The following is a 23449-nucleotide window of genomic DNA, read 5'->3' on the forward strand; positions in this document are numbered from 1 at the left end:
AACTCTAGATTCAACACTTACCAACAACAATGAAAAGCAAGATTGTTTTTATTTCTAAAAAAAATTAGAATTGGATTCTCTTTTAGAAGTCTTAATGACCGAGGAGTTACACATTAAATTTTTTGTAAATCTTGCATTGAGGTGTAAATTCGACTCAACACCTACTAAAAAAAAAAAAGAGAACTAACATGGTTACATTAGAATCTTTCTTGTTTTTATTACAAACGAAGAATAAATCTTCCAAAAAAAATATACCCGAATTGTTCCGGCATTTCAATTTTGCAACTGCGAGGTCCCATATTCGAACCCAATTTAAGACATTCAACCTAAGAATATCGACATTTCAAAATCCTTTAGTCTATGTATATTTTTAATTTTAATTTTTTTTTTACAATATTTGTGATATTCATCTCAAGTTAGAAGTGTCACAAATACCTTCTAACTTGCGCGAGGATATTAGAAATATAAAATTAGTTACTTTAGTTAGGTGTTAGTAATAAAATAGTTTCCAATTAAAAATTATTTATTTTAATTTAGGTAGATAAACTTCATTATACCTACTATTGTAATCATCTTTCTTATTTAATTAATATAAAATTTATTTCTACTATTAATGAATATTTTGAAAATTTTAATAAAAGTAATGTAAGTGAGACCCACAAATGATAGAAGAGAACGTGTGTGTATATAAGCACACATCTCTATAGGTATCCAATTTAGTAGAATACTAGAATGTAATTAAAAGAAATATTATCTATTGTGGATGTTCTAATGTTGTATTGATTCATGTTTTTATTTTTTATTTTATTTTAGTTTTAGAGATGTTTTAGTTTAATATTTGCATGCACATGCAACTATCTTTCTATAGATGATTGTAGCGTGTTGTGGTTGAAAGCGAATTTGAAATGAAGTGTGTCTGGTTCTGTTTTTTGACTTAATTTTCAATGAATTTATTTTATAAAATTAATTTTAATTATAAGTAAGTTTAATAATTAATTTATATGTAGCAAGTGTTCATTAAATTAATTAATATGTTTCCACCAGCTAGAGTTGCAAGAAACGACTCTGAAATTTCTAGCTTGCCATTCTCACTTATTACTCTGTCTCTTGTAGCCTTCACATCTGAAACTGCAAAGCGTTCGATATAAACATGTTACAGAAAAATAGAGAGAAACTATTGGTGAAACAATCAATAATTTAGATGTTCTTATTTTATTATTTTATTTTAATCTTTTGATTCAAAAAAGAAATAAGACCTAATAATTTAGAGTTTGATTAAAAGATAAACAAAATATAACCTATATTGTTATGTTAAAATTTAAATTTTAGTTTTTCTGAACTATTCATCATTTAATAACTTGTTAAAAAAATTCATGAATAACTTCTGTTAATTTTTTTATAGGAAACTAACTAATGTTACTCCCAAAGTTATTGACAAGACATAAAATCAGATAATAATACATGAATTTGAACATCACTGCCTTTTAATCTCAATCCCCACATCTTTCAGGTTTCCATGAAATAACTTATTCATTCACTAAGATACTAAGTTAATTAAGAGGGACCATAGATTAGATAAAAACCATTAATATAGAAGCCATATTACCATAATTCTTTTTGACAAAAATTACCATAATGTTTTATGTACACAAATAATGTTAATCTTCCAAAATTTTAAAAATCAACAAGAATTAGTAATTTCAGTCACAAATATTTGAGAATGAGAAGAACAAAAAAAAAAAAAAAAAAAAAAAAAAAAAAAAAAAAAAAAAAAAAAAAAAAAAAAAAAAAAAAAAAAAAAAAAAAAAAAAAAAAAAAAAAAAAAAAAAAAAAAAAAAAAGAGAGCACCTTTGATTTTTGGAGAGGAAACTTGTTTACTAGAAATAGATTGGATTTTCTAATTAAGATCTTTGAGGGCTTCTTTAGCCTTCTCTGGATCTATCTCAAATGTGAGTACCATGTAGGGGTTATAGGGCATTTGATTGAAAATCGACAAGTCTTAAAAGTTAAAGTGCAAGAATTAATCAATGCAAAATGGTTGACCTTCAAAAAGACAAGTCTGACGTGGAAAATGACCCTCTTCCAGGTCCTGCAAATTTGTCTGTCAATGTCATTGAGGAAAATGGAGATCAATATCTTGTTGAAAATATAGATATAAAATCCCCCATGAGAGTAATTTTTTCTTCTGAAATGTGCAAGTTAAACTTGGTTGATGTGGGTTGCAATGAGAGTGACATATGTAATTCTCACCCAAATGGAAAACACCTCAAAAATTGTAAAGTGTTCGATAAGTTTCTTCAACAATTGATTGACAATCACATAATAGAGATAAGTCATGCAAAGAATGATATTCATGTATTGACCCTTTAGTCTCATATCGAGAGTAAAACAACTTTCCCAAGACCTTAGAAGATTTGTCATAGCAAAAAAGATCTCAAGCTAACTCTAAATGGGCCGAAATATATCACTATTCAAGTGCCAACTGTTTTTCCTTACAAAAGTACAAATGCAGTACCATGGAATTATGATGTCACAATTCACAAAGTCCCTCATGAAGAAAACAAGTCAAGTGGTAGCTCAAGGCCCAAAGAAACAAATGTCACTAATATATCAGGAATTGGTGACATGACTCGAAGCTGTCAAGGTCTATGTCCCTAAGCAACTTAAAAAGGATGAGGGATACGGAGAGAAATGCAAAGGAAATGAAGCTTTAAGTCATAATATATCAAGACAAGACGTTTGCAAAAAGGCAATGTTCGATGAGGAAGCTAATGAATTCTTGAAATTTATCAAATAAAGTAAATATAAAGTGGCGGATCAACTAAATCAAACTCCTAGCAAGATATCTATTCCTTCACTATTATTGAACTCTGAAACACATATGAAGACATTATTAAAAGTTTTATATAAGGCTCATGTTACTAATGATATCACTGTTGACCAATTTGATGGAGTCGTTGGTAACATCACCTAGTAGTTATTTGAATTTCACCAACGATGAGTTGCCAACAAAAGGGACAATGTGTTAAGGCAAACTCTCAATTTAAGTGTTGATGAAAATAAATAAAGGTTAGTTACAATGTTAATTATGATTCTAAACTCTCAATTTTTGTTATGTTAATTTAACTTGTGCTATTGAGTGTATTAAATTAAAGATATAATTTAAACAAAACAAAGTAATCAACATAAAAAGACAAGAAACTGAACAAACAAAAAAGAAGAACATTCTTGACAAAATCTGGAAAAAGGAGAATGTTCTTTAGGACCAAGAATTATCAAGAACAATCAATTTCCACTTATTAGAAGAAGATATTGATTCTGAAGTTCACACTAATATTATGAGAATTATCAAAGGAACAAATAGGACCAGTTCCATTCAAAGAAACAATTCGAATCACAAAAGAAAAAGATCGTGAATCAGGCTAGATCAAACAAGATTGATCTTTCTCCAGACTGACTTCCAGGAACGTTGATTGATCTTAAGATATGTAAGACATCACAACACCCTTAAGAACGATCAGGAAAATGTCCAAAATGATTAAGATTAAATCTTCAGATCAAATATCAATCTCCAAAATGATTATTGATCCTCCAGAATGATCAAACATTCTCCATAATGTTTAGCAATCGTTCTGCAACATATTTCAATCATTCTTCAGTCTTCTTTGAGTAAATCAAAACATTATATCGAACTGATCTCTTCAATCATATATCTAAAGATTATTGGATCATTAAAAAAGATCATAGTTGTCCAAAAATGAAGAAATCCAGACCAGTCAAACATAACTCATAAGTGTTCAAAGACTTGAACATTTTTTTATCATATAATTTGGTCTTTGGTCAAGACTTACAAGAGCACTACCAACAACTCTTTTTGACCATCATTAAATGTTCTAAAGGCCTATAAAAGGAAGACCAATGCTCAAGGAAATCACATAATTTCAAGTGCTAACAAATCTCATTAAATCATTCACATTCACATACTTAAAATTCTCACTCTCTCAAGAAACATCAGTTCTGAGTTTATTTCAATACTTTGTTATACTTGTATTGAATCTTGTATAAAGAATTTAATCTCAAAAAAGAGTTGAGACATCTCAGATTCTATCAAAACAATCTTATCATAATTATGTAAAATTCAAACTACAAGAGTTGAGTATAGTTTGAGTAAATTGTAAGAAATCATTTTAAGGTTAAAAGGTAAGTGTAAACTCCTATCTAAAGACTGATAGGAGATTGTTTTGAAAGCATTTTTGGGTGGAAAGGACTTGATGTGTAACAGATCAAGGTTGATATGAAAAAGTGGTGTAAACCAAGATTGTTCTCTGTTTTGAACATTTAGTGAAAATCTCACAATTGTGAGGACTTGACGTAGCCCGAGTTGGGTGAACCAGGATATATCGTTGTGTGTTATTTCTTCTCTCATCTCTATTTAATTTAAGTCTGATTGATTATCAAGTTAAATATATAAATTGAATTGCTAATTTTAACTAATCAAGAACATTCTCCGTTTTCTAGTTAAAACCAAGAACATTCTTCATTTTCTGTTTTCACAACCAAGATCAATCTTGAGTTAAAATCTTAAGTTTTTACAAGAAATTTTAAATAGGGACATTTACAATTCAAACTCCCCCTTCCTTGTAAGTCGACATTTCTACTTCAATTGGCATCAAAGCTCGGTCTCTAAAGATTAAATACCTAACAAGTGCTAGAGTAAAGATCTAGAAGAAAAAACGTCAAAAGCAAAATACATTGTTGAAGGAGAATCTTCAAACCGACCACCTTACTTTGATGAGACTGATTACTACTTCTAGAAGAATAAGATGCATTTGTTTCTGAAATCTCAAGATACATGAATGTGGTGCATCATTATTTATAGAGATTTCATACCAAGAGTTGATCAAAAGGATTCAACATCTGCTATAAAGAAAGAAGCAGACTGGAAAGCTCAAGATAAAACTAAGGTACTCCTAAACTCTAAAGCTAAATTATTCTTATCACGTGCTTTGAGCAGGGAAGAAAGTGAAAGAGTTGATGAATGCATAATTGCTAAATAAGTATGGGATACACTACAAACTCATCATGAATGAACAAGCCATGTCAAAGAAACAAGAATAGACATTGGCATGAGGAAGTTTGAACTTTTGAAATGAATGAAGGAGAAATTGTTGATGAGATGTACTCAATATTCACAACTATAGTGAATGATATGTGTTCTCTTGGCAAGGCTTGCTCAGTACAAGACATAGTGAGAAAGATCATGAGATGCCTTCCAGCCATATGGAGACCAATGGTGACAGCCATAAGCCAAGCCAAAAATCTTGAAGTATTTGCATTAGAAGAACTAATTGGAACCTTAAGAGCACATGAAGTATTATTACAAGAAGACAAATCAGTCAAGAAAGGAAAAGCAATAGCCTTAAAAGCATCTCAAGAAAATATACCAGCACAAACAGAAGAAGAGTCTGAAAAAACTAGGCAAGAAGATGTTGATGAAGAAATTGCTATTCTCACTAGAAGAATTCAAAGAATGACGAGAAGAAGAGATCAGATTAATAAAGAATTCCCAAACAAACGAGAAAGTTCCAAAATAGAAGTGGACAAGAGCCAAATCACATGTTTTAAATGCAATAAGTTGGGACATTACAAATTCGAATGTCCCCTAAGTAAAAAAAACCACCAAACATATTTTCTTTTAAAAAGAAATCAATGTTAGCCACATGGGATGATTCAGAAGAATCAGATATAGAAAAAGGAAAAGAAGCCAACATATGCCTGATGGCAAATACAAAAGAAGATGAGGTAACAAATTCTGAACCTTGCGATTTATGTGAGTAAATTGGAAAAGAATTTGACAACTTGATAAATGATTCAAACCTTCTCATTCAAAAATGCAGTTCCTTAAAAGAAAAAATTTATAAAGAAAAAGAAAAAGTCCAGGCTATGAATAATGTTCTCAAAAATATCATTCAAGAACTAAAAGAAACACAACAAAAAAAATTTGAAAATCAAAAAGGTCAAAAACATTATGTAGCTAAAACGAAGAACATTTTCCTTAAAACTGAAAATGAAATTCTTAAAAATGACTTGTCAAATTTTATTAAAGCCACTGAAACATTTCAAAAAATCATGGGATCTCAAGTAGGAATCTTTGATAAAGCTGGTCTTGGTTTTGATAAAACTCAGAAAACAAAAATGTATGAAAACTTTTGTGTTCTAGAAAGAAAGGAAGATAAATGCAAAACAAAATATTCATATTGTAAAAATATTAGACACCTGGAATTTGCTTGTTACTTTAAGAAAAGAGATGAGAAAATCAAGAACAAAAGGATTTTTCAAAAAGGAGATCATTCTAGGACAAAAACTTAACTAGCCTCAAGAAACTTACAAAAGGGAGAATGTTCTCCAAGCTGTTCTCAAAACGGAGAACGTTCTAAAACAAAAGTAGAACTTTCTCCAGAAAGTCTGTAAAAAGGATAACAATCTGGAATATTTTCAAAATCAATCTCAAAACCTGCTACTCTAAAAAGAAATCAACTTTTCAAACTAACTCTCAAGGACCCAATACCAAATGGGCATCTAAAGTTGATGTAACATCATATGCAAGCTGAATTTTTAAATGTCAAGATAAAGCTTTAGTTCTTGGACAGTGGCTGCTCAAGACATATGACAAGAGATAAAAACTGATTCATGTCATTTGTCAAGAAAGATGGAGGTTCGATAACATTTGGAAACAACAATCAAGCTCATATTAAAGGTAAATGAACTATTGCTAAGGAAAACTTTGCTCAAATAACTGATGTTCAATTAGTAGAAGGTTTGAAACATAATCTTCTAAGCATAAGTCAGTTATGCGACAATGGTTTTGAATTCATCCTCAAACCAAGAGTATGTGAAGTTAGCAAAAAAGAATCAGGATAAGTTCTTTTCTATGGGAATAGAAAGAAAAATATGTATGTCTTATACCTTAAAGAACATCCTAAAGAATCTTGTTTTATATCAATCAACAAAGATACATGGATTTGGCATAAAAAGACAAGTCGTATAAGTATGCAAACAATTTCTAAAATCTCAAAACTAGACCTTGTTAGAGGATTACCCAAACTAAAATTTGATAAAGATAAAGTATGTGAAGCATGTGCAAAGGGAAAGCAAGTCAATAGCAGTTTCCATTCAAAAGATTTTATAACTACAAACAAAACTCTTGAATTGCTTCACATGGATCTTTTTGGACCAATCAAAACAACAAGTCTAGGTTGAATGAAATATGGTTTTGTTATTGTTGACGATTTTTTCAGATACACTTGGGGTATTATTTTTAAAACACAAAGATGATGCATTCGATGCATTTAAAACTTTTTGCAAAAAGGTACAAAATGAAAAAGAATCCAACATCATTTCTGTAAGAAGTGATCATGGAGGAGAATTCATAAATTCCTCTTTTAAAACTTTCTTTGATGAACTTGGTATTTCTCATAATCTATCTTGTGCAAGAACTCCACAACAAAATGAAGTTGTTGAATGAAAGAATAAAACACTACAAGAAATGACAAGAACAATCTTTGAAGAATCTAACGTTGAAATATATTTCTGCACTAAAGCTATTAACACTTCTTGTTACATTTTAAATCGTGTATTTATAAGAAAAATTATCAACAAAACCCCATATAAAATCTGGAAAAACAAAAAAACCAAATATCTCTTATTTTTACATTTTTTGGTGTTATTGTCATATTTTAAACACCAAAGATATCCTAGGTAAATTTGATGTAAAATCAGACAAGTCAATCTTTTTAGGTGCTTCGAATGAGTCTAAAGGATATAGAGTGTTTAATCTAAGAACTAAAGTGGTTGAAATCAGTATGCGTATATTGTTTGATGAATTTGATGATCTAGAATTGAGACAAACAATTGAGGAAGAAGAAGAATAATTTGGTCTGCTGTAGCAAAATGATATGCAGGAAACAGAGATCAATAAACAATATATGTTTCAGTCTCCACCTAAAAGCTGGATAACGATAGGCGATCATCCTCAAACTCAAATTATTGGAGATACAACTGATGGAATTAGAACCAGAAAGTCATTCAAGAATGATGAAAACAGCAGCATGGCAATGATATCTCAAATTGAACCAAAATCAATTAAAGAACCCATAATTGATCAATCTTGGATTGAAGCTATAAAGGAAGAACTTATTCAATTTGAAAAGAATGAAGTCTGGACTCTGGTTCCAGATCCACAAGATCAAACTATCATTGGAACAAGATGGGTTTTTAAAAATAAATTGGATGAAGATGGTAATGTTGTTAGAAACAAAGCAAGATTGGTTGCTCAAGACTACAATCAACAAGAAGGTATAGACTATGATGAAACTTTTGCTCCAATTGCAAATTTAGAAGCTATACGTATACCTCTTGCATATGCATCTCATAAACTTGTTAAATTATTTCAAATGGACGTTAAAAGCACCTTTTTAAACAGTTTTTTAAATGAACAAGTTTATGTAAAACAACCCCCTGGTTTTGAAGATCAATCAAAACTAAATCATCTTTTCAAACTTACCAAAGCTCTATATGGATTAAAACAAGCACCAAGAGCTTGATATGAAAAATTAAGTTTCTTTCTAATTAAAAATAGATTTTCTAGAGGTAAAATCGACACTACATTGTTCAAGAAAACTGATAAAAATGATTTACTTAGTGTTCAAGTTTATGTAGATGATATTATCTTTGGATCAACAAATGAAAAATATGTGAAGGTTTTTCAAAACTCATGCAAAGTGAATTTGAAATTAGCATGATGGGAGAGTTAAGATATTTTCTTAGCTTGCAAATTAAGCAACATGAAAATGACATTTTTATTTGTCAATAGAAATACATCAAAGATCTTTTAACTAAGTACAAAATGAATGAAGCAAAAATTATGTCTACCCTCATGCATCCATCATCTGCATTGAATATAGATGAAAATGGAAAAAAAATTCTGAAAAAGAGTATAGAGGCATGATAGGATCTTTACTTTATTTAACTGCTAGTAGACCAGACATTGTGTTCGCATTTGGATTATGTGCTAGATTTCAATCAACACCAAAAGAATCACGTCTAATTGTTGTAAAATGAATTTTTAGATATCTTGTGTGTACTACTGATGTTGGTCTTTGGTATAGAGAATGTTCTCATTTTAATCTTGTAGCATACTGTGATGCTGATTACGCTAGAGACAAAATTGAAAGAAAAAACACTAGTGGGGCATGTCAGTTCTTAGGTGAAGCATTGATAAGCTGGTCTTGCAAGAAACAAAACACAATAGCCTTATCAACCACTGAAGTTGAATATGTCTCAGCAGCAAGTTGTTGTTCACAAGTTCTTTGGATAAAAAAATCAACTTGAAGACTACTCTATAGGTTATTCAAGTATTCCAATTTACTTTGATAGCACTAGCGCAATTAATCTGTCTAAAAATCCCATTCAGCACTCTAGATCTAAACATATTGAAATTAAGCATCATTTTATTCGTGATCATGTTACAAGAAATAAATTGAATTAATCTTTGTTGACACTCAAAAACAACGTGCTGACATTTTTACAAAGCCTCTGGTTGAGGAAAGTTTCAATTTCATCAAAGAAAAACTGAAAATTGTCAAAAATCTAGTAAATTCGCGTTAAAATTGTGTTCTGCACAAACAAAAAACGTTTATTAATCTCCATTTTTAAAACATCATTCTCCTATGGGTCGTCATTTTCTCTCCTCCTCAGAAAAAGGAAAAAGACAAGTTTTGGCATTAAATCCATGCGTCTTCTTGTCTTCAAAAGCTTCACTGACACGCTGTCAAGTGACTTCCCACCTCCAATTTATTCTCCTTCTATAGGTTCAAATAATCATTACGTTTTCTCTTCAAAAATACCAAATTCCATTTCTCGTCTTCTAAACCTCTTTTCTAAAACAACACTTCATCTTCTCCACAATCTGAATCACTTTCTAAAATGACACGAACAAAACATTTTGTATGCAAAAAATCATTCCCCAACAGACCTTAACATCATTATCCTCAACCTCCATGAGTCGTTCACCATCTCCTCCACCAAGACCAACTCCACCAGAAATTTCATTTGATAAAACCTTGTCAGACTACATATCGTCATATTCATAATCAAACCCTAACCCCATTACCCCAAATCCATTGTTCAAAGTACTCTCGCCTCTCTACACATGTCCTCCTCCAAACCTTTCTCAAGTTCCTCCACATCTACGAAAGCCTACCCTAAATCCTACAATAGCCAAAAGACGTTTCATGCGTGTCCAAGCAGGAATCATAACTTCAAAGGCACAACACACCAAACCTACGTTGTTTATCATCTCTGATTCTAACTCTGATGAATCATCTGAATCGCCTCTACACACGACTCTAACAAAACCCTCAAACCCTATCACCCCGTCTAAGTCATCGTTCTCATATGAACTTTCTCAATCGACACCACCAAACCAAAAAAGGAGATTAATCAATGAAATTTTTTCCTTCACAAAACCATCTCAGCCTTCTCCTAAAACAATCAAACCAGCACCACAATCCTTGAAAGTAAAAACCACCAACAAACTCTCCCTATTCCTGGCCAAAAATAAACTCAGAAACCCACAGAGAAAGAAAACAACTGCCCCTAAACAAAAACTAAGAATTGTTGAACCCCCTCTCTAGAATGTTCTCTAGCTCAAGAACGTTCTCCAACCTATGTTCCTTTTCCCTCATCAAACCCAAAATGTTCTCTCACTCAAAAACGCTCCCCATCCCCAACTCAAGAACATTATGAACAACCTAACAATCCACTAGAACCTTCCCCACAACGTTCTCCTCAATCAAAAAAATCCATATATCAAAGTCCTTCTCTTATCACTTCCAACAAAAACAACCTATACAAAGATAAATGGGCTCAAAGACCCATAGGTATTTGAAGAGTTTTTGTTATGGAAAATTTGAATGTTGATGGAAATGTTGTCAAACATAATACGGATGCTTTAGGTTGGACTCAATTTTTGGAAATTTCTAAGTGTTTTTATCCAGATGTTGTAAGAGCTTTTTACTGTCAAGCTTAAACATTCCCCGACAAATCTCTTTTTGTATCCACCGTCAAGGGGATAGATATCTAACTCACTCCATACATTCTTGCTTCGATACTCAACCTTCCCACTGAAGGACCTGCCATCTTTGGGAGTAATTGGTACTCCACTTCAAATTTAAATTTAAATAAGACATAAAGGATCCACTTGTTATCTCTTCACCTACCTAAAACCCCTTCCTAAGGTATTCAATAGCATTAGTCAACATGCCATTCTACCTAAAACCTCAATGTGACTAATAATGATGCCTTAATCACTCACCACCTTTTCAACTGCCAACGGATCAACCTCCCTCATGTTATCCTCTATCACATGATCACATCCTCTACTAAAGATTACAAGAAAAACATTGTCCCTTATGGAATGGTTTTAACCAAAGTCGTTAGGCATTTCCACATACCTCTCACCAATGAAAAATCACTGATCAAAATCTCCAAATTTTCCTTCAAAAATATCTCTCACATGAAGAAAACCTCATCTAAAAATGTTCCCACTCCCACCTTTCCACCAAAAATTCTTAAAAGAAAACACTCGCAAGGAAGAAAGCTGCAGCACATAAACCAACTTCACCATCTCCTTCTGTTGATTCAAAACTAGAAATAGTCACTCAAACTGCTCAAGAACGTTCTCCACCAAACTGAGAATGTTCTCCAGAACAGCCCATCAATCTTCCTACTTTCTTTGTTTTTCCTCAACCGTCCACTTTATCCTCAACAGACTTCCTCTCTTACTTACAAACCATCCACTCTCCACCACATGACTTGTGTACATTACTTCCTAACCATCATGTCAGCACTATGTCTCTTATTTTCATTTCACCACAAAAAACCAGTTCCTCCATTTTTAGAATAAGTTAGTTTTTAGTTTTTCCCAACACTCATGGCCCATCCATCAACCAACAATCTTCCTCTGATCCCTTACCCCTAGTGACTACCTCTTTTTCCACTACTCCATGTATTTGCACCTCCCTCATTCCCTCGACCACGACCGTTGCTACCACTCCTCCTACCACCACTCATCCTCCTACTACCTCTCCCAAGACTAAACCATCAAACAATGAAATAATGGTTGCCCTTCAAACCATTTTGGCACACCAAACTTAGTAGGATAAGGAAAGTACTTTACTAAGGACTTGGATAACATAGCAGCTTGCTCCTAAGCTAGGATTACGTCCTCTTCCTCTTCATCCTCCTCATTCTCAACTTATTCATAATCCTTCCAAATCTTCTTTGTCTAAAGGCCCCTCCCTGTCATTGGCTAAGCAAGTGTTCTTTTCTCCTACCTTTTTGTATAACAAAGGAGGAGAATTAAGTTTAGTTTTACATATTCTGATTAATAGTTAGAAGGCCTTTTGTATATGTTTTGAAGCTGAAGCTATGTATCTATTAAATATATCAATGAAATCTTCTTTATGATGAAAGTGCATGAATAAAAGGATTGACATATTCCTCCTGGAACAACAATTTGAAAAATGTGTGAATGAGCATGAAGTCTATGTTAAAAGGTCAACAACCCTACCTACATTACTAATATGTCTCTAGGTTGATGACTTATTAGTAATTGGTTATGATGAAGTTGAGATAGATCAATTCAAGACCAAAATGAAAAAAAAATAGAAATGTCAAATCAGCCAATATTGTCTTATTTCCTTGGAATTGAGTTTGTTGCCATGAAGAATGGGATATTCATGCACTATAAAAAGTATGCCATTGATGTATCGAAGAGGTTTAACATGCAAGACTGCAATGGCACAAGCATTCCTTCAGAAGCAGGGCCGACACTATCAAAAGAAGGAGACGAAGAGCTAATTGATCCCACAATGTTCAAGCAAATGGTAGGATCATTGAGGTATTTGTGTAATACAAGACATGACATAACTTATATTGTTGGATTGATTAGTAGATACATGGAAAAACCTAGAGCATCTCACTACTTGGCATCAAAGAAGATATTCAGATACATCAAAGGAACTAGTGAATATGGCTTACTATATCTTAGGAGTTCAAATGAACGTGGAGCTGAATTGATTGGATATACAAATGTTGATTGGTGTGGTGACAAGGATGATAGGAAAAGCACCACGACTATGTATTCATGACAAATAAGATACAAATTTCATGGTGTTCAAAGAAGCAAAGCATAGTAGCTTTATCCACATGTGAAGCTGAGTATGTGGATGCATCAATGGGAGCTTGTCAAGCTATATGGCTGGCAGAACTGATGGTTGAGATGTGATTGAGGGATGAAGGACCATTGAAGATAATGATTGACAACAAATCAGCAATAGACTTAGCCAAACACCCAATTGCTCATGGAAGAAGCAAGCATATTAAAACATTATTTCATTTCTTAAGAGACCAAGTGATCCAAGAAAAATTAAAATTGGAGCATTACAGTACAAGTGAGAAAAAAGCAGACATTCTTACAAAACCGCTGAAGAGATTGAAGTTTCAAGAAATGAGAAGCAATATTGAAGTAACATCTTTAAATAATTTTGAATTAGGGAGAATGTTAAATATGTAATTCATAATGATAGATAAAGGTTGTTAAAATAATTAGAGGTTGTTAGAATCTGTTAAGAGAGGCTAATAGTTTGCTATGATGTCAATGTAACAAGTGTTTGATATAAGTACTTAGTATAAGCTCAGTTTCTTGTACAACAAGTAACAACATAATTTGATTCTTTCAATTCATTTCTTCTTCATTCCTAATCCTCTCAACTTAATCATCACAAATTCAAGTGTTCTAACAAGATTTTGATAGTAAGTGTTATTTCTAACCAAAAAAAGAACAGTTATTGTAATATATAAATTTAAGAAAATAAATAAATTTTGTGTTATTGATTAAAAGATTACTAAAATTCTCAAATAAGTCAATCTAACTAACCTTAAAATAATTTCAATCAACATATAATAAAACTTTAATATTTATGCAGTTATTATTTAATAACTTACACAAATAGACGTTTTGTCAAAATAACTTATACGAATGCATGTTAATCTTAGTGAGACAAACCAATAGACATACAAAGTTTAAAGAACTGAGGTTTTCCTTTGAAATAACAATACCTCGCAAGAGAGATGATTCAATAATTTTATTTTAAATCATTGATGATTCAATAATAAATTCACATTCATCTATTATAACAAAGGAAACATGCTAACACACATGTAACACATTAAGAATACAAATTTCGGACATCTAAAAATACAACAGAAAATTTGAGTTATTGACGAATCAATTTAATCACAACATTCTGAAATTTCCAAAATCGTTAGCGAAATAAAATATCTTAATTCTAAGGTAGTTAAATCCTAATAACATATACAAATTTTTGAATAAACAATAGACATCAAAGAACTTAATATCTGAAACTCTGAATCTCATAATCACTAGCCGTCAAACCTACAACTAAAAAAATATAATTTTTAAATACACAAAATTCACCAATTAACATAACGAAATTTAAAAGTAATAAAGACAACTAGAATTGAAAATCGAAACATTTTTTTTAGAAATCTTAAATAACATTCAAAAGGCACATGGGTAGTTGAAGACAAATTTGGAGCTTATAGGGAACTAGAGTCTGAGAGGCTGTAGCATTATGATCAATAAAAAACTCATATATAAACACATGCAAAGAAGATGAACCGACTTACCTTTAGCAAACAACAATCACATAGAAAATAGGAACAACAAGATATAATCGATGAATATAGAGATCCATTGCAAAAAGTAACACTACCAAACAGAAAGATAATCATATAAATGACTTTTAAACTGTATAATATTAAAACTCCGACAAAAAACCCTATATTAGGAACAACTTATCCATTTACTTTATATTTAATTAAAAAGAAAGTCCACGTAATCTAATATATAATATATTCCAATTTCAAATATATTTATACAACATATAATCCATAAGATAAAAAAATTCAATTCAATTTTTAAATAAATTTCAAATAAATTGTTTTAAAGATTTTGTATTTTTAAATACAATTTTTAAATGTATTTGTATTTTTAAAAATATAATTCTTTTTCAAAAATTATACCTTATAACCAACATTTTATGCAAACTACCTATTTTACCGTTTACATTATTTTTTAAACATTATAACACACTAAACTTAATTTTAGTTCAGAAAAATTTAAAAAGAGTTTTCTAGAACTCAAATGTATTTAAAAAAAATCAATTTTTGTGTACCAGAATTTGTTTTTCAAGTTTTTTGTAACACATTTAACTTTCGAAAAACTTTCTAATTTTTCTGAAATTTAAATGTGTTTCATAAAATTTGAATTTTATATACTGAAAAACTTGAAAGCTTTGGTACACAATTGTTTTTTTAAATTCAAAAATTGTGTTTTGGAATTTGTTTTTCAAGTTTTTCAAAATACAATATTTTTTTTAAAAAACTCAAACTTTATATTTAAAAAAAAAAATCAAATTTTATGAAACACAAAACATAAAGTTTGAATATTTTTTTAAAGTAAAATTAATTTTTTTTAATTAAAATATGGGTAAAAATATAAATATACAAATATAGGATAAAATTTTATGTCTTCCATACTTACAAAAAAAATAGAGAAATATCTAAATTATTGTATAAAGAATTTAAATATTCAACCTTATATTTTAACTCTATAAAAAAACTATATTAGAACAACAACTTTTTAATGTCACTACACGTATACCAATTATATGTAATACTTTATCTATAATTTTGATAAAAATAAATTAAATCTATTTTTTTATAAAATTTATACTGTCAATATATTAATTAAAAATTTATTTAAATATAAAAAATATAAAATTAATTTTATAATAACAAATTCATCACTTACTTAGACACGAGCTCCGTACAAGTATGATAAAATGTGGAAGTGGCACTCAGATGTGTTGGAGTGAGTTTAAATCCAAAGTAACCCTCTTTTTCGCGCTAAATGTGCATAAATTTGGTCATTAGACGAAAGAAAAAAATCTAACAAAAAGCACTTGAAAGTTGAAACGGGTTAGATTAGTGAGGTTTGTGTTTTGTCAAAGTTTAGATTTGTCCTTTTTCTCAACGAACATGACCCATCATTCGGATAGTTTAAGACCGGTCAGATCTCTTGAAGAATAAAAATATAGACCAAAACAATCCATTCATGTCCAAACAAATTACCAACAGTTTTTTAACGGGAAAAATAATACTCCTATATAGCATCGCACACCTAAACTCACTTTTCAAATGGATAAAATCAACATTTATAAGATTTCTTTGGATGAAAGACTAATATCTAACGTCACTCCATTAATCCCTTTCAACATTTATTTATGTTTTGCGAATCTCATTCTCCATTATGTGAAATCCATTTTCAATATAACAAGTACGGTGCATTATAAAACAATTTCTTTTCCCCTCAACGTAAACGTGTATTTGAGCACTTTAGAGGGGGAAGAAACTGTCACATTAAAAAGGGTCGCTAGCATTTCTCATATCCTGGAATACAACCAGATGCCAACAGCCCCCAACAGTATTTTATACATATCCATAAATTCAATAATAATTAAATCATTAAGCAATTAACATCGTTCTATCATTTAAGTCTTCCACATAATAACCATTTCCGACTGAGAACTTCTTGTCTTATCATGGAGAAAAAATTGGTAGGGCAACAGAATTTTAATTACATCAAGTTATGCGTTTATGTGCATACATTAACATTAGCATCACACTACAAAGTTGTACCCCCACCATCAGACATTAGAGATGCAGCAGCTGCAGCAGCAGTAGGAACAACACCAGTTGAAACGCCTGGTTTGGACAGATGGAGAAGCCTAAGAAATTGATAACAAAGAGTTGCATGTATCAATGATCAAATTCAACACGAAGAAACAAACCAAAAACATGATATGCCTCTACAGACTTAAAAAGTATAGTCAGTCCACTGAAAATGATTACCGGCAACAAACTCTAATAACTTGGACAGATGGATGACATTAGACAATGAAAACTTGAAGAGTAAGCCATACAAAATGAGTGAAATGAAATTTTGAAATCTCTGACCCATTGGCCAATCACAAATGAAATTAACAAAACATTAATAGTGAAGTGACCGGTTACAAGCCACAATGTATACAAAGCTAGCAGCTCCAGCCTCAAGGTGAGTAAATTTGCAGTAAAAATATAAAAAATGTAGGAAAGAAAGAGATTCTTACGGGGCAAGGTATTCACAAAAGGATGACACAGCAGCAGCAACTTCAGTATAGTTTTCAGCAGAAGCAGGCGCTGTCACTTCAACCATCTGTATTCCAGGTGTTACTGGCACGGCCTCGTCAGTTGCATGCAGCTTGAGCATTTTATTGACGGATGAAACTGTTACAGTGATTTGTGCCCCCCGATTGAACTGGAAGGAAAATCCCACCCTTAGCAGCTCATGGTCTAACTTGTAGCCAAGTGTATAGAACATACGAAGTACATTCTTGCTCACTTTGCTTTCCACCATTGTCCTAACCAGAACGGAGATTTGCTCAGCACCAGCACCCCTCATTGCACCACCTATATGTCTAACAGTCCTGAACAAGTCATCAAGCACAAATTAAATGTGTATATATGGATATGGAAAAAGTTCTAACAAGGGATCAACCATAAAGTTGTACTGTTTACCATGAGGGTTCAGTTTGCTCTAGATCACATAAAAGTCGAACCTCAGATGCTACTAGACCTAGAATGAAAATGAATAAAATTATGATCAATTTGAGAAAAGGCCAGAATATGAAAAACGCATGAAAACTGGACAGATACACTTGCTCAAGAAAACTAGACAAAAAATATTGAGAATTATTGAAGATTTGAAACCTTTTCATCTCCATATAGCAAAAGTGCTATAAAGAATAAACCTACACCTTAGACAACATCAAATTTATTTCATGTCATAGAACAGAAAGAGTAAATCAAGTAACTGTGACATGTAAAACTGTGAAAGGGGTGTATCAGCTCCTCTATCAGAAAGTAAAAAATGGAACATGAAGCATGTCATTTGCTAGTCCACTGACCAATGGAAATGCTTAAACAAAAATATTGCTGCACACTGAGGCAAGCACTTTATACAGATTACACATCATGTGCATAAAACAATCAGAAAATATTAACCCATTTTATCTTACAGTGGCCTGCTGCCAATCAAGTTTGGTTATTAGGACCGCACTTTCTGGGGATTACAGATAATCCTGGGTATTTCCTCATAATTTGAAGTAGTTTCCAAGATTGTACTTAGAGGCTTCAGAGGGAGTACATTGGGCAAGGTTCTGAGGAGAAGTGCTCTTTTACTGCATTGGTGGAGCTGTGTTTGAAACAGTTATGGAATATAATTGTTTATCTCTCTTTTCAATATCGTTCCTCTAACGAGCACTCTCAAGGGCTTGCTTTCTTAGACGAGTATGTAGTGCAATTGAAGACCTTTTTTAGTGATATCTATTTCTCATAAAGTGTGTTACTTCATTTGTTTCTCTCAGGAGAATGATCCTTTTTCATTCTTCCTTAATAGTCAAATTACTTTCATGTAAGGAAAAAAATAGAGGAAATATTGTTGGCTGCAGCATAACTTAAATATTGGAAGAAAACACTCACCGAGATTTGGACCGTTCTTGAGACATATTTCATGGATCCTCAATCGTTCTCTTTGAACACCACATAGCCCCTGAAGAAGAATCTCAAGGGCCTCAACATGCTGCAAAAGGTAAAAAAATATCAACTGTCAAGGTAGTCTGGAATACAGTCTTTTCCACATATAGGATCCCTTTAAAAAATTGTAATATTAAGATGACACATCTTGATAATCTTAAAGCACAGCTCATGACTATGTTGAGCAAAAGAAAGATGATGTGAACATGCTGCGAAAGATAAGAAACATCAACTGTCAAGTTCATCTTGAATACTGTCTTTTCCACATGAAAGTATCTCTTGAAAAAATGTAATATTAAGATAACACTTGTTGATAATCTTAAAAGAACAACTTATGGATATATTGAGCAAAAGAAAGATGAACTCATTCTTTACATTCAAAGATTACTGTAAGCTCAAGTCTTTCATCAAATAATCTCATAGTTCCAATAGTGCAGAATAAATTAGAGATATGCAACTAAGAGCAATGGTGGCCATCAGAATGAAACTGATATGTGGTGATTGATTCCAAATCCAAACCAAATCATAGGACAATATACCATCATATTCATGTATATACGGAAGATATTCATGTATACGGAAGCTACTAGACAACAATGACAATCTTATAAAAGATTAAATAGTTTCACCTTCTGAAAAAGGCAACAGCAGAATATGACCCTAAGGGAAAAATACATTTAGTACAAAAAGGAGAAATATGATGTGAACACAAGGTGTCAACATATAATTAAAGAGATACCAAACAAAAATCTTGAATAATTTAGAAGTGAAAATGGGCAAATTGGAAAGCTAATGTTTGAGTACTTTGTAAGAAAATTGAATAGGTGTATGCTAACATGCTTTCCCCTTAATGAAGAATAAAAAAAATAAAACTTGTGTTTTTGAAAAAGTCATAGAGCGGGTCAAATAGCGGGATTCGCGGCTGGGATTGCCGCTACCAGCAAACATGCTTTCCCAGTAGGTGGCGTCGTGGCCAGCCCCTTCACCGCACTGGGATAGTGGGATTGTGCGGGATCGCATCAGGATTGACAACATAGATTTGAACTTCAAAGCATGATATTTGAATATTGCCAAGAAATGGTCAAATATATCATGGCAAGAAAATATTCAAAATTAGATATATTTGAACTTTGTATATGATAGGGAACTATGGCATTGTCTAATCCATGTTTGTTTGCAAAAATTGTCTAATCCATGTTTTTTTTTTGCAAAAATTGTCTAATCCATGTAACCGATCTATTAGTCGAATAAGGATTTCTTTTTGTTGTTATTGTTGTTGTGTGAAGCACAACGAACTATAGAAGCAGAAACCATAAAATTCTAACATCAGGGTTCATCAAAATGGTTAAGCCAGATCGAATTATTCCAGATTTCAAAACATCTCCCACATTCTTAAATAATAATAGAAATAACAATAATAATTGAAAGTTCAAAGAAAATATAAACTCACCTGTGTCTCAATAATTCCCTGAACCACACATTCCATATCTGCTTTCTTCTGCTACATCAGATAATAGATATTATGGTGTTATTAATGTAATTTAACATTTGCAAGAAGAGTTCAAGCCAATATTTAAAAACTGAAGTCTGAAACACACATGAAGCTTCTTAGTTTTGTTTTTTAAAATAAATGAAGCTTCTTAGTTGTTGTAATGATTTTCATAGTCATAAATATTAACTCTCTTCCCTCCGCAAGAAAAATCCAACTGTACCAAACCTCACCAGTTGCATCCAATATAAACCATACCGAACAGTTATATGATTCCATGAACCAGTTCTTATCTTGCGAAATGTTTCTGAACTGGTTTTGAACTTGTTTGAAAACCAGTTTAAAACTATTCAAATCTACAAACAAAATTAACTTAAGATCCATAAGTTTAGGAACCAGTTTTCCTGAGATCCGATGCAAAAATAGGTTTTAATAACTTAAGAACTAGTTTTGCAACAATCAGAACTGGCTTGAGAACCATTTTTGCAAAAGTAAGAAGTAACAACTAATTTTACAACAGCATAAACTGCCTAGGAAACAGTTTGAGAACTGGTTTCAATTTCACAACTATTAAGAAGATGTGATGGACTAGTATCGGCAAAAATGGAAACTGAATAGAATGATCTTAAAATAAGTAAATAAACTGAAGGCAGCGATCGACGGCCTTTAAGTGTGCAAAAAACCATCCAACTATGAACCTACATAAAAACAGGAAAAAGGTCAACCATTTATGTTCAGGTTCATGACAGCAGGAAGATCTTACATCTAATTAGACGATTTTATATTCTAACAAGCATTTAATGTCCTACAGTACTATCCTCTTCAAAAGATGATAACATAACTAACAAAAGCTATTATTCATCTTATATCTCTTGGATCATGGGTGCCTATGCAGTCAAGTTTAATTGACAAATCACCACATACAGATTACAATCAGTAGCTCACACCTCATCATGGTATGACTCTTGTGCAGAGGTAGCAAGTCTTTATCCATCAAAGTTCCGGGGGTTTAATCCTTAGACAGCAAGGTATGGCAACAGGAGTGGCTTCTCAATGTCCAAAAATTATTAACTGGACTTGACAATAAAAAACAGTATGACTCGTTTCACTATAGACGCTAGAGGGCATTCCCTTGAAATATGCTGATTTGATCTAATTTTCCTTCTCATGGCCTTCACCTGCAAGCACATTGAATCCATCCTTGAGTGACACATTTGCCAACCTAAATGAAAACGATACTTGACCTCTTCATGAAGCCAGGAGTAGGAAGATTAGATAAAATCAGAAGCTTATATTTGATCGGTCAATGCTTCACTATTGGATTTGGATCAAAGAATTACTTCAAGAGCATGATGTACAACAGAGGGAGCATGATTTCATCGTCCACATTGCCTTACTTGCCTAATTTACGTTACGCTACCAAAATATTTGATATTAATGAATGTGATCAGATTTGTTCTTCTATATGATGAGTCCATAATTAATACAACATTTATACAAGCAAAGCAATGTTTTAAAAACCGAATCGGAGATCAAACCAGCTAGAACTCTCGGTCATGGTTCAGCCAGTTAAACCACAATGGAACCGTTCAATAAATAAAAATATAACACAAATAGAAAACAATAAATAATCAAATCAAACAATCAACAAAGTACAATCACAAACAGACGTCACACATATTCTGATTCTCTGTTGCATAAACGTAGTGAGTTTGACATACCAACATGATTGTAAAATCACAAACAGACAAGAACATGAATATAAAATAGAACGGGAATAAGTGAATACAGCACAAATAGAAGGCAAATAAATAGTCAAACACAATGAGAACAATCAACAACAAAATCAAGAAACCAGAAACATAATGGAACAATCAGAATAGGAACAATCAACAAGAAGATTCAAATAAAATGAGTACAAAAAAACAAGGAACGGACATGAAACTTGGTTCCTCCAAAAGTAAAAAGAGTAAAAAAGAAAACACTTTTTATTCACAAATTAAAAATGAAAAAACAAGAAGTAGAACAAACTCAGTACCAAGTACCAACAGAGAAGAGAGGCATGACTGAAACTAAAATTGGAGAAGAAAACAGAAAATGAAAATCAAGCACCATAGTTATTTCAACAGAGAAGAACACCTGTGGTGGAGGAAAAACAAGGCTCGCCGGAAATGAGGATGACGGACGGAAGGGGCCAGTCGGACGATGCTGGTATGACCCAGAGAGAGAGAGAGATTGTAGTTTAGGGTATTGCCATGAGAGAGATTGCCTCTGTTATGGGTTACCGGGAATTTTTAAGAATTCTGCTTAAAATACTTTAAAATAAAAAATAAACATTTTTCTAACTTTTTTTTTTTACATAACCTTTTTGTAAAGTTGGGCGCTGGACCGGGTTTTAGGAGTTGTCGAGACCCAATTCTCACGATGGCCGACCCAAGATATTAAAGCGTTTTAATATGAGGTTTTTTAAACTTATAAAAGTAATTAATTTTTTATGAAAAAAATAAATTTTAGATATTTTAAAATAAAAAATCATTTATTAAATCAATACAAATTATATATAATATTTATTTATTTTTATCAATATAATATTTATTCTTTAATCAATAATTCAGTCAATTAATTTAATATTAGTAAAGAAAATAACAATTTTAGAAAAATTTAATTATCTTTAAATTTAAAAATATTAGAATATATTTTTTTTTCTATTTTTCATATGTTCTCTCCATTTAAGGTGGGTCAAACATTAAATGTGATTATCTATTTCAAAGGGTATTCAAACTCAACTTTACTATATTCTTTTCGCTAAATTTAATATACGTTGATAATAAGAGACATTTTTATTAAATATAAAATATTTTTAAAAACTATTTATTAGTTAAAAATTTAATTTTTTTCAAAACTCTAAAACAACTTTGGTTGTCTTACCTTTAGTCCAGCCCTAATTCTAATTTAACCAATCAATTTAGTCTGATTTTTTTAATAAAAAAAAACATTGGTTACAAGTCACTGTCTCTGTTAAAACTAACTTTTCCATATCCGCAGTGCTTTAAGAATGCCAACGTACAATTAGAAATGACAATTAGATTTAATAGGCACATCCAAAAAGATCCTGACGAGTAAGGTAAAAATCTACATAATAAATATGAAAACTGTAACATCCCGTTTTTCAAAGCGAGG

The 23449-nt window shown here is 31.6% G+C and overlaps 1 protein-coding gene across 6 annotated transcripts; it reads right to left on the reverse strand.

The window, feature by feature from the left end:
* Window positions 1-16650: 16650 nt before the first annotated feature.
* LOC101491075 (mediator of RNA polymerase II transcription subunit 18) lies at window positions 16651-22568 on the reverse strand. Of its 6 annotated transcripts, none has more exons than XM_027332518.2 (7): window positions 22409-22566; window positions 20914-20967; window positions 20231-20281; window positions 18727-18826; window positions 17764-17821; window positions 17316-17672; window positions 16651-16934 (listed from the first exon to the last, which is right to left on the reverse strand). In XM_027332518.2, the coding sequence occupies exons 2-7, from the start codon at window positions 20953-20955 to the stop codon at window positions 16832-16834; spliced, it is 711 nt and encodes a 236-aa protein (XP_027188319.1). In that variant the 5' UTR covers window positions 20956-20967; window positions 22409-22566; the 3' UTR covers window positions 16651-16831. The 6 variants fall into 6 exon arrangements, with proteins under 6 accessions (XP_027188319.1, XP_027188328.1, XP_004487937.1 ...); XM_027332527.2 differs by lacking the exon at window positions 20914-20967 and adding an exon at window positions 21217-21447 and having other exon boundaries at window positions 20231-20278; window positions 22409-22565; XM_004487880.4 differs by lacking the exon at window positions 20914-20967 and having other exon boundaries at window positions 20231-20278; window positions 22409-22568.
* Between the last annotated feature and the right edge of the window lie 881 nt (window positions 22569-23449).

Source organism: Cicer arietinum, chromosome 1 (assembly GCF_000331145.2).
Source record: "Cicer arietinum cultivar CDC Frontier isolate Library 1 chromosome 1, Cicar.CDCFrontier_v2.0, whole genome shotgun sequence".
Lineage (NCBI taxonomy): Eukaryota > Viridiplantae > Streptophyta > Magnoliopsida > Fabales > Fabaceae > Cicer > Cicer arietinum.